Below are 16,810 nucleotides of genomic sequence, written 5' to 3'. Positions count from 1 at the left end.
AAGAAGGAAGGAAGGAAGGAAGGAAGGAAGGAAGGAAGGAAGGAAGGAAGGAAGGAAGGAAGGAAGGAAGGAAGGAAGAAAGAAACAAGGAAGGAAAGAAGGAAGGACAGACGGAAGGAAAGACAGAAGGAAGGAAAGAAGGAAGGAAGGAAAGAATAGCTTCAGGTCTAGGCAAAGTTGTGTAAAATTGGGTGATGGCTTGAACCTGTCTCTAGGCACTCTGGAAGATTAGGGAGAAGGGGCCTGGCATGAATGGGAGGACAGCCTGTTGGAACAGAAGGATTATTGTCAAGAAAAAGCTAAGAAGGGAGGGAGTATATGTCAAAAGTTAACAGTGTCAAATCCTGCCTTTGGGCGATGAGGAAGAAGAGGTCTGAGAATGGGCGGCAATATTGTAATGAAGTGCTCCTTGTCCATTTACCATGATGAATCCAGGGAACCCTCCTCCTGACACTCTTTTCTTGCTTGTCCTCAGGGGCTGCTCCAGTTTGAGGACACCATGTGTGCAGGTAAGCTAGCTCTATGCTGATAAGGAAGAGGGGTGTCTGATCTGGCCGGAGCACTCTTGGGTCAGCCCCAGGTTTCCCCATAGCATGTAGACACACTGTCGAGGGTCGCATATTGCTCTGTGAATGGGAAAAACTTAAGTAGAAACTCATAGTGTGGCCATTCACAGAGGGATTTCTGGGGCATGTCAGTGTTTCTCTGGCTTGGAATCTGCAATCCTTTCCTGTTGCTCCCATAGCCTCTAAAGACTCCAAATTGCTCAGTGTCTAGAACCATGTGAATTTCGGGGAGCACACGGGCTTAAGGGGACCTCCCCTCCTCCCAGACTTGGCACCCTCCTTAGGGTGATGGAGAAGGGCTGGTTCAACATTACTCATCTCTACCCCTCCTACCCCTTCCCCCACCCCCACTTCTGCTTTTCCAGCCTCATCTATGAGCTAGTCAGAAATGTGGTCCCTGTTTGTGAGGCATCTGCCCAATCTTTTTTTAAAAAATGAATGTTGTATTGATGCTCTTTTCTCTCCATTGCTGTAACTTCCTAACAACTCTTCAGTACCCCATCCCTCCCATCACTCCAGTAGAACCTACTTTTGTAACAAAGAAGTTCAGTTAAACAAAAGAAATATCTGTCAGGCATATCTGGTGTGGTATGCCTTGTTCTGTACCTGTAGTCCACCACTTCTCTGTCCCAAGATGCCCTTCCTTACTCCCCTATTCCTCTTTGGTATAGAAGGTCAGGATGCCTATAGTGTCTAACCTCTCCCTTCTTCCAGGGGAGCTGCAGAGTGCTGGACAGTTGGCTTTTGGAAGGAAGGAGGGGGCAGTAGCTTTTAGAGCCCCAGGGATCAGGCATGGACCTGAATCCAGACAGGAGCCCAAACTTCAGTGAAAGACCCGACACGACCCCCAATCCAGACATGGGCCTCTCCCCAGACCTGGGCATATCCTTGAGTCCCAACACGAGTGAGACCCTGGCTCCAAATGTGGACAACATGCCCAGGCTGGTCTCTAGCATTGTCCTGGCTCCAACTTCTGTGGGGAGTGACCCCGAGAATCCGAACTCAGAGAGTGGCTCTCAGCATAACTCAGACCTGGCCATTGCTCTGACCTCCACCAAGCTCCAGATTGCCACCTCCAGCAAGACCATTGGCATGGAGTCAAATGGCACCTCCAGTTCTGGCTTCAATATTATCCCTGCTCCAGGCCCTGGCGTGGTTCTTGTGTCAGGCCTAACTGACTCAAGTGATCCTGAGTCCGACCAGACTTCCAGCCTCGGTTCCACTATCACAGGTGCCTCGGCCCCCAGCCAGAGCCTTCTTCCAGGCCAAGAAGCTGACAGGACCAGCCCCAGCTCCAACATGCCCCTTGTACCAACTCTTTCTTCTACCCTCCTTGAGAATAAAAGTCCTAGCACCCACAGAGCCTTGGACTTGAACTCAAATAGTACCCCCAAGACCAGGCCAGCCAAGGTGAGCCCAAGCCCAAGCCTGACTTCTGGAAAGGCCTTGAGTCTGAATTTTGACCCTGGCTCCCTGATTGATTCTACCAGCACTCAACCAATGACCTCTGACTTGACCCTGAGTCCAAACTTCCAAAGGAAGTTGGAGCCGAGCTGCAACTTAACCCTGTGGACCTTCTCCAATGTGATCCCCAGTCCTGACTCTGGGAGGTCCCTGGTTCTGGGGATAGGCAACATCTCCAAGTCTAGCTCCACCACGGCCCTGTCCCCACACTCAAGTCCAGGCTCCAAGAAGACCATGATCATGGGAATGGGCAACTCCAATGCGGCCTTTAATTCTACTTTGGCCAACAAAACCCTTTCAGACTCCAACATTGCCAGGCCCAACTCACTCATGACCCTTGCACCCATTGCCTGCATGTCCCTGGTGGTCGATGACAGACAGGACAAGAAGGCTGATGCAGGCTGCATCCTGACAGATGCTTCCTGTGTGACCCTGACAAGCAACCAGGATGATTCAGAGGACTTCCAAATGCCCATAGGGCATAACAGCAGGACAACAGAACTCAAGAGGAAAATGGAAAATAGAACCTCCATGACACTCCAAGCCCTAGAGAAGTTTACCTCTGAAGACATCTACACCTATCAGTCCATGTTTGACGGTAAGGAAACCCAGGGCTTTGCACTGAGATCTCTGCACTAGAGCCTCAAGGCTTTGGATCCATTGGAAACACCTTACAGGTCACCTAGTCTTACCCTCTGATTTATATGTGGGCAAACTGAGACTCAGAGAAGTGAGAGGAATTGACCTAGGTGATGGAGTAAATCAGTGGCAAAGCTAGGTCTCGAACCCAGGCCCTCTGACTCTGAATCCAAGCCTTCCTTCCCCTGAGCCTATGGGGAGGAGACCTGGCCTGAGAGTCAGGGGACCCAGATTCAAGTCCTGACTCTACCATCAAATCTCTTTGAGGCCATAGCCAACCTATGTCTCCCTCTCTAGGCCTCAATTTGCTCATCCATGAAATGGCACCAAAAACACTGGGTCCACACCACCGACACCACTCTCCCACCCCCACTACCTGCCACCCTGAAATCTTTGCCCTGATCGACAAAGAGTAGGTTGCTGAAAAGCACACTCATAGATATGAACTCATGGATATGACAATCTTTTAAACATTAGGTAAAAGCTCCTTATAGGGGGAGGGGAGGCAGGAAGGAAAGGGAGAGGGGGAGGGAGGGACAGAGAGACAGACAGACAGGGAGGGAGGGAGGGAAGGAGGAAGGGAGGAAGGAAGAGGGGGGAGGGGGAGGGAGAGAGTCCCACAAGCCCAGAAGAATAATAGCAGGCATTTACAAAGCATTTGGAGGCTTGGGAAGCACTCTACATGCATTTGACTTTCACAAAGACCCTGTCTGCTCAATGTTATTATTGTCTACACCTTACAAATGAGGAAGCTGAGACGTAGGTGAATGGATTTGCCCGGTCTCATCCAGCTAACAATTGGCGGAGCTGGGATTTGAACCCAGTTCTTCCGGACTCTTCCACGCTGCCCAGAGTTCTAAATGGTTGCAGGTGATGCTTGAGCACAAACAGGGCCTGGAGAGGGGCTACGGGGCTCAGGACGGCAGCTACCAACCACGGCCTGGTGAACCTGGAACGTCTCATTGGCAGAATTCCAGAATAGCTCATGAAAAGGGGCCTCTTGTGAGCATCTGGAAAAGGAGACGTGTTCCCAGAGAGCCGCACGGGGTCACTGAAAACAGTTATGCTAGACTATCCTTATTTCTTTGCTCACTGTTATTGGACTAGCAGATGAGGGGGGATCCCATTGGCAAAGCATAGGACAGTGACACAATCCTTGTGGACAAATGGAGAGAGACAGGTTGGTTGATGGGAGAGTTTGGAAGATACAGAACTTGTCAATACCTGCATCAGAAGAGTGGTAATTGGCACACCTCAACCCTCCTTCCCCCAACAAAATTTGCACTCATCAATATTTCCCCTTTGCCACAAATTATACTTACTCCCAACTCCGGGAATGTTGGTTTATTTTTTTTAATAAATTTATTTTTAAGTTTTTGTATAAACAAAGCCAATGCAACAAAGATTAGGAGGGAAGCAGAAAATTGGGAGAAAATCTTTATAACCAGTGTCTCTGATAAAGGCTTCATATCTAAAATATACAGGGAACTGAGCCAAATGAATTCTTTCCTTTCCCATAAATCTGACAGGTAAACTATTCCTTGCTCTCCCAAATTGTTTATGGTATCAGCCTTTATTCCTAAATCATGAACCCATTTTGACTTTATTTTGGTATACAGTGTAAGATATTGGTCTATGCCCAGTTTCTGCCATACCATTTTCCAATTTTCCCAACAGCTTTTGTGAAATAGCAAATTCTTAGCCCAGAAGCTGGCCTCTTTGGGTTTATCAAAGAGTAGACTGCTATAGTTGTTGACTTCTCCATCTTGTGTACCTAACCTATTCCACTAATCCACCACTCTACTTCTTAGCCAGTACCAAGTACTTTTGATGACTGCTGCTTTATAGTACAGTTTAATATCTGGTATGGCTAGGCCACCTTCCCTAGCATTTCTTTTCATTAATTCCCTTGATATTTGTGTCAACAATCCAGCTAGCAGCCTCCGTGGGGGTGTAAGATCCACCAACAACCAGCACCCAGAAAGCTGCCAACACAGGTCCTTTTGATCTGCTTTACTTAAGGAAAGCAACATTAAGGGGTTAACAATCTTACTTTAATCCAGCATACAAATAACAGCCAGCACCCTGAATTACAGACCAAATACAATTCGTAGTTTTCAACATCTGGGTGTACAGCTGGGGAGCTCATTAGAATGGCTGGCCCAGAGTCACACGCCGCTCCTGCTGTGGCTCAGAGCTCCAAGTGAGAACGCTAACCTTTGCGCTTATATATCCTGTTCAGGGCCAGAGGGCCCTGACCTCACCCAGGCTGGGTGTGGAGAAGTTCCCCACCCCCAATATCACATCAGCTATAAGTCAATGGCTCCCAATTGTCTTGGTGCTGAGAAATACAAAAACATCCCAGTTTATCTGCCCCATTCAAACAAAGCCAGAATCACTAAAGCAACAGCAAAAAGTCTGACCTTAATTACTATTACAATATTCTAGACCTCTTTTTCTTCCAGATGAATTTTGTTATTATGTTATCCAGCTCTGTAAAATAATTTTTTGGTAGTTTGATTGGTATGGCACTGAATAAGTAAAATAATTTAGGTAAAATTGTTTTTTATTATATTAGCTCAGCCTAACCATGAACAACTAATGTTATTCCATTTATTTAGATCTGACTTTATTTGTGTGAAAAGTGTTTTGTAATTGTGTTCATATAGGCCCTCGGTTTGTCTTGGCAGATAGACCCCCAAATATTTTATTGTGTCTCCAGTAACTTTAAATGGAATTTCTCTTTCTATCTCTTGCTGTTGGGCTTTGTTAGTAATGCATAGGAATGCTGAGGATTTATGTGGGTTTATTTTATATCCTGCAACTTTGCTAAAGTTTTTTATTATTTCAAGTAGATTTTTAACTTGATTCTCTAAGTAAATCATCATATCATCTGCAAAGAGTGATAATTTAATTTCTTCTTTGCCTATTCTAATTCCTTCAATTTCTTTTTCTTCTCTTATTTCTACAGCTAACATTTCTAGTACCAAATTGAATAATAGGAGTAAAAATGGACATCCTTGTTTCACCCCTGATCTTGTTGAGAATACATCTAGTTTATGCCCATTACATATAATGCTTGCTGATGGTTTTAGGAAGATGCTATTTATAATTTTAAGGAAGACTCCATTCATTCCTATGCTTTCTAGTGTTTTTAATACGAATGGGTATTTTATCAAAAGCTTTTTCTGCATCTATTGAGATAATCATATGGTTTCTTCTAGTTTTGTCGTTGATATGATCAATTATGCTGATAGTTTTCCTAATATTGAACAAGCCTTACCTTCCTGGAATAAATCCTACCTGGTCATAGTGTATAATTCTCATGATAAGTTGCTGCAATCTTTTTGCTAATATTTTATTTAAAATTTTTGCATGAATACTTATTAAGGAAATTGGTCTATAATTTTCTTTCTCTGTTTTGACTCTACCTGGTTTGGGTATTAGTACCATATTTGTGTCATAAAAAGAATTTGGTAGGACTCCTTCGTCACCTATTTTCCCAAATAGTCTGTAAAGTATAGGAATTAATTGTTCTTTAAATGTTTGATAGAATTCACATGTAAAACCATCTGGCCCTGGAGATTTTTTCCTAGGGAGTTCATTGATGACTTACTCAATTTCTTTTTCTGAAATGGGGTTATTTAGAAATTTCACTTCCTCTTCTGTTAACCTGGGAAATTTATGTTTTTGGAAATATTCATCCATTTCCCTAAGGTTGTCAAACTTATGGGCACACAATTGGGCCAAATAATTTCTAATTATTGCTTTAATTTCCTCTTCATTGAAGGTGAATTCATCCTTTTCATTTTTGATACTGGTAATTTGGTTTTCTTCTTTTTTTAAATCAAATTGATGAAGTGTTTATCAATTTTACTGGTTTTTTTTAACAAAACCAGCTCTTAGTTTTATTTATTAGTTCAATAGTTTTCTTGATTTCAATTTTATTTCTAATCTGGTATTTAATTGGGGATTTTCAATTTGTTCTTTTTCTAGCTTTTTCAGTTGCATGCCCATTTCATTGATCTCCTTTCTCTCTATTTTATTCATGTAAGCATTTAGAGATATAAAACTTCCCCTAAGAACTGCTTTTGCTGCATCCCATAAGTTTTGGTATGTTGTCTCATTATTGTCATTCTCTTCAATGAAGTTATTAATTGTTTCTCTGATTTGTTCTTTGGCCCACTCATTCTTTAGAATTAGATTATTTAGTTTCCAAGTAATTTTTAGTTTATCTTTCCATGGTCTTTTATTACACATGTTGGTTTATTCTTGAACCTTTTTTTCCCTTGTACTGAGACCACTGGGGGCTCAGAAACTGTGATAATCAGACAACTAAAAATGCCACAGTTTGTCATCATAGTCCCCAATCCAGAGATTAGGTTGCTCCCCCAAGTTCTCCCATTCCTCCATGGAAGGACACTGGAAGCCAGAGCTTAATGTGCTCTCAAGCATCTTTTAAAGGATCAGTAGAATAAGCCAGCCGCTGGGGTAGCTGCTCCTCCATGTTTCCATAAACCCAGACTCGTGCCCCAAACTTATTTTTGTTGTTGTTTCAGTAATGTCTGACTCTTCATGACCCCATCTGGGTCTTTCTTGGCAAAGATACTGGAGCAGTTTGCCATTTCCTTTTCCAGTTCATTTTACAAATGAGGAAACTGAGGCAAACTGGGTTAAGTGACTTGCTCAGAGTCACACAGCTAGTGTCTGAGGTCAGATTTGAACCCAGATCTTCCTGATTTCAGGCTCAGTGCTCTATCTACTGTGCCACCTAGCTGCCCAACTTGAGGAGTTACCAAAGTGCCAAGTTTCACACCATACATACACTCCTTACACACGTGTCCATCCTTTGACTATTTGTTCCACATGCATATCTACAGGCTAAATTTCATTCCCACCAAACCTCCACTCATCAGCCTGCAGAGCATGTTCTGAACCTTTCTTATAGCCCAGAGGAATAATGAATGATTTCTGATGAGGTATGGGGATTAATGGATAGCAGGCAGGCACATGAAAACTAGTCTTCAATCACAGCTGTCTGCTTTCTTTTGGTGTTCTCATACTTTCTTTCTGAAGGCCCAGTGAGGGAATGTGATTTGCCCATGGTCCTGCAGGCAAGCTCTAGGGTTCGGACCTTGAGTCTGGAGGTCACAGCTGTAGGCACAGGGCTTCCCACATCAGGACACCAGATCTTACCCTGGCAGCAAGTGATAAGAATATTCCACAGCAGGTTCACATTGTTATAACCAGTACCTTGACTTTATCTGCTTGGATTTTTACTAAGCAACTAACTCCTTTGCACCTGGGATCATTTCTTTATATTCCCTTCATAGCTGAAGAATATGTCTATCTTAACTTTCTTGCTTAGCTTTACCAGAAAGAGAACTACCAGGGATAAAAAGAAATAAAAGTCCACATTTCTACAAAGCTTTAAGACTTGCCTAAGCTCCTGTCAGCCCTGGGAAGCAGATAGTGGAAACTGAGGAAGCTTCTCTGACGAGAATGGTAGTACTGGCTTGCCCAGTGACACAGTGGTATGGAGCTAACACCCTGATCCTCCTTAAGAGCCCCTAAGTCCGGGGCTCCTACACTACAGCTCTTAGATTTCCCATCTGAAAAAAAAACAACAAAACAAGACAAACCATGTAATCATGTTTCCATGCTAGCTCCAAGAAACAACAAGTGTTTTCCTTCCTCCAATCTGAGTCATTTTCTACTCTATGTCCAAAAACAGAGCACTCTCCCCACTCCCAGCAATAATCTCTAACCCAGTTGAATTTGAAATTTCAATAGTTACCACTTTCCTTAGTTTTTCCTTGTTAAGGGTGTTTTCTGAAGTGGAACTACTGGAGATAAACCCAGCCTTACACCAAAATGTGTGTGTGTGTGTGTGTGTGTGTGTAAGAAAGATTTACAGTCACTCCATAATGGAAGGACCTAAAAGAAATCATGATCCCTGTCCTGGAAGAGCTTATAACATGGTCAAGGGGAGTAGATGTTCACATATAAAGAAGGTATGATAATTCATTGTATGATTTTGGGCAAGTCATTTCTCTGGACCTCTTTTTTCACCTATAAAATGAGGAAGTTAGACTTTCATCTCTAGTAGTCTGCATTTTATAGTCCAACATTCAATATTCAAAGGTCCCTTTCAGCTGATATACTATGTTCTAAGGTACCTCCTGGCCTTTGACATTCTATGTTAAAGATCCCTTCCAGTTAGTCTAGCATTCTATATTTGTTTGTACTAAGCTCCCTCCCAGCTCTGACATTCTCTCTTCTAAGGCCCCTCCCAGCTCTGACATCCCCTGTTCTCAGGCCCCTCCCAGCTCTGACATCCCCTGTTCTAAGACCCCTCCCAGCTCTGACATTCTGTTTTCAGGCCCCTTCCAGCTCTGACATTCTCTCTTCTAAGCCCCCTCCCAGCTCTGACATTTCCTTTCCAAGTTCCTTCCCAGCTCTGACAGACCCTCCCTGTTCTAAGGCCCCCCAGCTCTGACATCCCTATTCTGAGGCCCCTCCCAGCTCTGATAGTCTGAGATTCTATGATACTCTGACTTCATAACACTCACCCAGAGATTCAGAATGAAGCTCCATCGACAAGTCAGCTCCATGGGATTTCCCAAGCCCGGTCTGTTCAGTGGCCCTCAGGAACGGCCAGGGCTCTGCATCCTATTCTGGGTCCTGGGGCATCTCTGACAAAGGCAGGAGATTGTGTGACCAGCCTGTGCCCTCCTGCCTTCCACATTTCTTTCCCTCTTAGGGAGGGGTGGGGAGAACTTAACCCTTCTTCTTTCTCACATTCTGAGATCTATGTTGAGGCCACTTCAAGCCTCCCCAAGGAGAAGGCATCAAGAACAGCACTTATATAGCACAAGCATGACCAGCATGCTGTCTCTGGTTTCATCTGAATCACGGATCGAATGTTGACCGGCACAGGACCAAGGACAGATCCCTGGGGCACTCCACTGGAGACCTACCTCCAGATTGTGATCCATCCACAGAGGGCTCTTTTTTGGGTCTGACCAGTCAGAGCCACTTCCTCTAAAGCTAAGGGTCCTGGCTTCCTGCTCCATCTGTCTGTCCCCTTCTGGGAGGTCCTGGGAGCCTGACTCCTCCCTGTTTAATGACCCAGACAGGGCCCTGTCCACATAGCCTCATAGAGGAAGTCTTTACAGGGGATCTTCTCCTGGAGTTTAACCTCCCAGAAGACCCTGCCTGCCTTTCCCAGAAGTGATTCGTACCCTCATTCCTTTGTTTACTCATGCCTTTGTCACGATGTAGTTAGGACCCTTTGGCAGAGGCTGTGTGAGACAGATAACATAATCTTGAACAATAGAATGAGGAGGAAGCCTGGAATAGAGAATGTTAGAGCTAGAAGAGACCCTGGAACATAGAACATCAGAGCTGGATAGGACCTTAGAGTACTGAATATAGAAGGTTAGAACAGAATGTTAGAGCTGGGAGGGATATAGAACATAGATCATCAGAGCTGGACAGGATCTTAGAGTACTGAACATAGAACGTTAGAACACAGAATGTCAGAGCTGGAAGGGATCTAGAACATAGACCATCAGAGTTGGACAGGACCTCAGAGTACTGAATATAGAATGCTAGAACACAGAACATCTGAGCTGGCAGGGATCTAGAACATAGAACATCAGAGCTGGGTAGGACCTTAGAGTACTGAATATAGAATGTTAGACATAGAAGGGTTAAGCTTGGAGGGACTTTGGATCATAGAAAGTTAGGGCTAGGGGAGTTCTAGATTTTCTATTTACTCCTAGTCTCCCAGTTTAAAGAGGAAGACACTAAGGCCCAGCCTGAGGAAGGCCCTTGGCCCAGGCATCAAGAAGCTTACAGTCCAGATGGGGAGACAAGCCATCCTCTAGTAGCCCCAGAACATTAGCACTCAAAGACACCTTGGAAATCATTTACTCTGAGCCTTGAATTAAAGCTACCCTGTGACTAGGAGGCTTATCTGAGGTCTCCAGGCATCCAGGCCCAGTGTGCTTTGTATCATGGCCATCCATAGAGACGTGGGCAAGTTAAGTCTATGGTAAAGGCTGAGTGACAAGTACAGGGAGGACGTTGTGGGGTGGGATGGTCAGAGAAAGCTTCCTGGATCATGAAGGACAGGCAGAATTTGGAAAGGCCAAGAGAGGGAGATACCTCATGTACCATCTTCCTGCGGTCAGCTTTATTTGGGTGTTAGTGAGAGCCGATGGATAAATTGGGCAAACTTTTCTCTGGTTCTGTGTCAACTAAAGTCAAACAACTCCCAGGCAACAAAAGGCTTTAATCCAGTCAGAATGCCTATGTCTCCAGAAGGTTCTCAGTCATGATTAAATTGGGGATTTTTGATAGGTGGAGTAGGGGACATGTTCTGAATGGGAGGAGAAGAGCACCATCCATTCTCGTTTGGGCATAGGGTCAGTCCTTCCATGCCTTTCTTTTCTCTTTCTCTCCAGCTCTTGTCTCTTCTCTGTCTCCCCCAGTGACTGAGCAGTCTCTCAACAAAGCCTTTTAGAAATTCAACCAGAAAGCAAAGGCAGGGGGACTGGTCCTTTTCATTCTTTTTCAGACTCATGGCCTACTCTGTGTGAGGTCCCACTAGAACCCTTTTTGGCTCTTCCCTGCTCCCCTCCCCCACCGCCTGCCATTTCTGAACACTGGTGAGGTTGGCCCCTTGAGAAGGGAGGGGTCCTAGTCTGGATATTGGAACTGGGAAATAGCACCTGCCTGCCTCACTGGCTAGTCAATGATCTATCCGAAATGCATTCCCTTGCCCAATGCTCTTCCTTGGAGACTGGGGATCCCTCCAGACAGTTGGCACCAGAGCTGATCCCCAACTCTTCTTTGTGCTTGACTGATCTTGAGAAAATCCTCTGTTGAGGGGGTAAGTGAGCCTCAGTTTCCTCAACTGTAAAATGAGGGGGTCAGACTAAATGGCCCCTCTGGTCCTTTCAAACCCCTAGTCTGTGATCTTACAACTTTAACACAATGGTCCCTTCCCCGGTTCAGCTGAAGGCCCTCCAAGTCCACACTTGGTTGCCAGCCGGAGAGAGGAGGGTTCCATTTGGTCATATATATATGCCAGATCTCTGAGCCCATGGAGAGCTGGGGCTCACCTTGTGGCCTTTTCCCTTTTGCCCTCTGGGAGGAAGAGAATAAGATTACCACGGAGAGAAGCCAAGAGCAGCTGGAGAAGGATGAAGAAAAGAGACAGCTGATAAAGAAGATAATGGTGCGGGAGCCTTATGCTGGTCTGTGGTGCTTGGGAGGTGGGAACCTCAGGGGAACATTCTGGGAGGGGCCTTAGAACAGAGGATGTCAGAGCTGGGAGGGGCCTGAGAGCTGGGGATGTCAGAGCTGGGAGGGGCCGTAGAACAGGGGATGTCAGGCCTGGGAGTGGCCTTAAAACTTAGAATGTCAGACCTAGGAAAGTCTTTTGAATACAGATTTTCAGGGATGGACATGATCTTGGAGCCTAGAATGCTAATGATAAAGATTGGGGGATGGCGGAGATCCCGTCCAAGTTTGTGACTGTAGAATAGTGGAAATGAAATGAAATTCCCTTTTCCCGAAGGAGGCAGTAGGTGTGACCTGTCACAAATAGCCTGGAATTCAGGGATTTAAGAGACCTGGGTGCCCGTAGTTTGCCAGTTTCGTAACCTTGGCCAAGTCACTTGTCTTTTCTCATTTTCCTTATCTATACTGTACCAGTGACAGCTGACATCTCTGTAGAGCTTTGGATTTGCCAAGTGCCTTCTTCCCCATCACCCCCTCCATGTGGGGGCTGCCTCATTGTCCTCCTCTAGAAGTTCAGGAAACTGAGGTTTGGAGTGGAGACACCTTGGCCCAGATGGCACAGCTAGGGAGTGTCAGAGCTGGAGTGCTCAGGCTGCCATTTCTCCAGGATTCCATGCTAGCCTTGTGAGGGTCCAAGAATCTGATGGCGTGACTGGGCCTTATGACACATGGTAGGAAGAACAGTTTGTTCCTCTGAAAAGCGAGGGGGTCAAAATGAGATGATCTCTGAAGATCGTGACTGGATTTGCCATTGAAAGATTCTATCATCTTGGACTGTGAAGCCTTGAGGCACAGTGGAAGGCCACTGGTTTGGGAGTCAAAGGAGACTTGGCTTTGAATCTTCCCTCTGATGCTCAGTACGTCCAGCACCTCTGGGCCCCAGGTCCTCATATGTAAAATGTGGAAGGGCTGCCTTTGCAGGACAGCCAGAGATATGAATATAGATTGATCTATGTAGACAGACAGACAGGAAGGCAGACAGGCAGGAGGATGGATGGATGGATGGATGGACATAGATAGATAGACAGATAGATAGATGGATGGATACACGGACAGATAGATGGAGATAGAGAGATAGAGATAGGTAGATAGAGAGCTAGAGAGAGATAGATAGAGAGGTAGATAGATAAATAGATGGATGGATGATACACAGACAGACAGACAGATAGGTAGACAGAGAGAGATAGAGAGATAGAGATAGGTAGATAGAGAGATAGAGAGAGATAGACAGGTAGATAGATAGATAGAGATAGGTAGGCAGATAGATCAACAGACAGACAGATAGATGCATCTGTGGAGATAGATGGGATCAAGGAGGCCATTCAAGACTCAAGAGGTGCTGGGAAGCACCACAGAAAGGATATAACATAGCAAGATCAAGGACTTGTGAGGTTGCAATATCCTAGATTTAGGGTTTGAAGTGACCTTCGAGGCCACCAAGTTCGATCCCCTCATTTTACAGATGGGAAAATTGAGGCCAGGAAAAGTGAATGACTCACTCAGGGTCAAGTCAAACCAAGTCAAGAAGCATTTATTTAGTACTTACTGTGCCATTGGTCAGTCAATAAACATGTATGAAGCACCTACTATGTGTCAGGCACTGTGCTAAATGCTGCAGATACAAAGAAAGGCCCAAACCAGCTCTTGAGGAGTTCATGGTCTGATGAAGGAAATAAGTACATATAGTCAAGTTATATTGAGGATAAAGTGGAAATGATCAGTAGGACAATGTCTAGAATTAAGGGGGATCAGGAAAGGCTTCCTAGCAAGTGTCAGGCACCAGGAATAGGCCAAGTGTTGGGAAGACAAGTCTCTGCCTTCCAGAGCTTGCACTTTAATGAGGGAAGACAAAAATGGGAAAAGCCAGTGAGGAGCCAATGAAGGGGTTCAGTTTCCTCTTCTGTGAAATGGGGATAGCAACAGCACCTACTCCCTAGAGTTGAGGATGAAATGAGATGATGGGTGTGGAGCGCTTTGGGGATGGCAATCAGTTTTGCTTGCCTGGTAGGAGAAGAAAATGTGGCTGGAGACTACAGCGGGTGTAGACTGAGGGTGTTTAGAGTAGGAAGGATGGCAGCAGTGGCCATCCAGTCCAATCCCTCATCCTCCACAGCACCCACTACATTGGGGCCAAACAAACGGTCACCCTCTGGCCTCTGCTTGAACACCTCCAAGGATGGGGAGCTCACCACTCCCCGGGCAGCCCAAGTCAACTTTGGGACAGCTCTCATTGGGAGGAATTTTGTTCTCTCCCCAAGTTCTCCTGGCTCTTCCCTCTGGGGCCAAGCAGAACAAAGCTAATCCCGCCATCTTGCCACAGTCTTTCAGATACCTGAAGACTGCTCTCAAGTTCCCCTGACTCTTCATTCTTCTAGGCTGCCTGTTGAATTCCTTCAGCTAGACTGCTCATTGTTTTGGGGCAGAGGGCTCCTTCTATCTCAGATTACAGGGAGCCTGGTCTGAATTTAACTTGACATTAAATTAACTTAGGCTATGTAAGGTACTGTGGCCTAGTTTTTAGAGAGCCAGCTTTGAAATCAGAAAGACCTGAATTCAAATCCTACTCTGCCCCATATTGGCTGTGTGACCCAGGGCAAGTCACTTAACTTTTTAGTGCTCTACCGAAGGCATCAAACTTGTGCCCTTCAGGCCTCAACAGCCACAAAACTCTGGCCATAAATTGCCATAAATTTCGGGAAAGGTGCCAACCTGACTGGCAGAGAGAACCCTATCCTATCCTACGGCATTAATGCTTCTTGAACAGAGATGCAGTAAGTGGGCTTGTGACCTCCAAGAGAACTGCTATCATAGTCCTCCTCTTTGGGGTCAGTGGCCTCCAGGGACCCTTCCATCTCTAATCTAAGATTCTATTATCTCCTGACTTTCCTCCACAACACCCCTCTCCATGAGATTCCCAATCTAGAATTAAACGTGGGGCTTCATCCTGTCCCTGTTGCCCATCACTCAGAGATCAGGCCTTGCGGGAGCCTGTGGAGACATTTGTGCTGTCCAGCATTGGAATAGGCTGTCTCCTAAGATAGTGATTTTCCCATCCCCAGAGGTATTCAAGCAGAGATCAGATGGCTTCTTGTTGGATATTGTAGAGGGGATTCCAGCTCCAGACATGGGTCAGACTGGCTGCCCTCTGGGGTCCTTTGCAGTTCTAATTCTCTGCAATTCCATGTGGGCCCTGTAGGGGTGAGATGGGGGGACTGGTGGGAAGGGGGGACTCATTTGTCCCATTTTCCCCTCCTTCAGAAGCAGATCCAGGAGGAGCCCATGGACATGCTCTCCAGTTCCAATCGGCAGCAGGCCATGATAACCCTGGCCCAACTGAGGTACATGTAGATCCCCTCCAATGCTTCTCCCTGTGCCTAACCCACTGCTTTGTCCCAGCTGGATCTCGTAGCCTGTGTTCCCCTCCTTTTCTGACCCAATTCTTCTCCTGTTAAGAGCAGAGCTGTCCCCATCCCTGCTGGATGTATCTCTCTCCTAGCGTCCTCTTGGTCCCCTATCAATCCTCCCCATGTGAAGAAGGAAGGATTAGGCTTACACTGAGAATCAGAAGTCTACACTGCTCCCATGCCCACTCAAAATGTTTCCCCATCCCACCTACCATCCCAGCATTGGCAGCATTCCTAAGAGCCTGCTGGAGACATGTGCATTCTAACTTGGTCAGGACATTCTTTTGTGCAACAGAAGGGGGAGAGCAGCCAGGAGTCCTGGCCCCAAACTCACCCATTCCAAGCGTGCCACAAATCTCTATAGTACCTTCAATAATTCAATTCAGCAAACAGTAAGAACCCACTCTGGACGGGGCAGAGAAGCACCATAGTAGGGAGGGGGATAGAGTGCTGGCCTTGCAGGACAGAAGGTCTGAGTTCAAGTTTCACCTTTGACACACTGCAGCTTCTCAATGCCCCATACAACTCTCTTAAGACTAGAAGGGGCAGATGGTTGGCAATCTGCATTTGTGGACAGAGTTTTTCCACTGGGAGTTTCTTACTCCTATGAGCTCAGAGATCTGCACTGAAGTTGGGGGATGCACTGAGCGAAGCCTTGTGGCTATACAGAATTGCCCTAAGACAGAATCCCAGCCCACATGGAGCTTCCAGTCTAGGAGAGAAATAAGACTGAACACAGTTAGCTAGAATGCACAATGGTCCAGGGTGGGCTCACTACCAAAGGCTGAGCAGGAAGCTTACAACTGACAGTATCCTGGTAGGCTTACAGGAGGAGGTGACATGGCAGGTGGTTTTTAGAGGATGAGCCAGCATTTCATAGGCTAAGAGGAGGCAGCAGGCATGAAGGCGTTCAGGGAATGGAAAGTGAACAAAGACCCAAAGGCAGGACAACGTATGGGAGTTTGGAGGATGCGGAGTTTGCCTAAGGCAGGTTCCCTACCCCTGGCCTAAGGGTTTGTGGAACCAAGCTGGAGGACCTTCCTGAAGGCACTAAAATCCCTCCTCCTGCAGGAAGCCCTCCCCATCACCTCTTAATTCCAGTACCTTCACTATTAATTATTTCCTCTCTGTCCTGTTCACACATTTGTTTGCCTGTTATCTCCTCTCTCAGACTGTAAACTCCTTGAGGACAGGGCTTAACAAATGGTTAGTGATTCACTGATGCTAATCCCTCTGACAGGCCCTGGGAAGACTAACCGTTTAGCCAAGACCCAATCTTTACCCTCACGATGCTCACTAGTTATCTATGCAGTAAGATGCCAAGGCAGAGAGAGAATCAGTGCCAAGGAGGCCCAGCCCCTGGGATGGTGGGAGGAGCATTGGCTTTGGGGTGTGGATTATTTTACTAGCAGGTAGGGACCGCTG

The 16,810-nt window shown here is 46.0% G+C and overlaps 1 protein-coding gene across 1 annotated transcript in view; it reads left to right on the top strand.

The window, feature by feature from the left end:
- Positions 1-1,358: 1,358 nt before the first annotated feature.
- The window catches only part of MROH7 (maestro heat like repeat family member 7), a 66,566-nt gene continuing 51,114 nt past the window's right edge, over positions 1,359-16,810 (top strand). The window contains exons 1-3 of the mRNA XM_036757234.1: positions 1,359-2,628; positions 11,837-11,916; positions 15,240-15,319. Coding sequence (XP_036613129.1) covers positions 1,359-2,628; positions 11,837-11,916; positions 15,240-15,319 — 1,430 coding nt within the window. The remainder of the gene's footprint in view (positions 2,629-11,836; positions 11,917-15,239; positions 15,320-16,810) is intronic.

This window comes from Trichosurus vulpecula, chromosome 4, assembly GCF_011100635.1.
Source record: "Trichosurus vulpecula isolate mTriVul1 chromosome 4, mTriVul1.pri, whole genome shotgun sequence".
NCBI lineage: Eukaryota > Metazoa > Chordata > Mammalia > Diprotodontia > Phalangeridae > Trichosurus > Trichosurus vulpecula.
The sequence above is the reverse complement of the archived record's forward strand: the minus strand, read 5'-3'. Positions and strand labels throughout refer to the sequence as shown.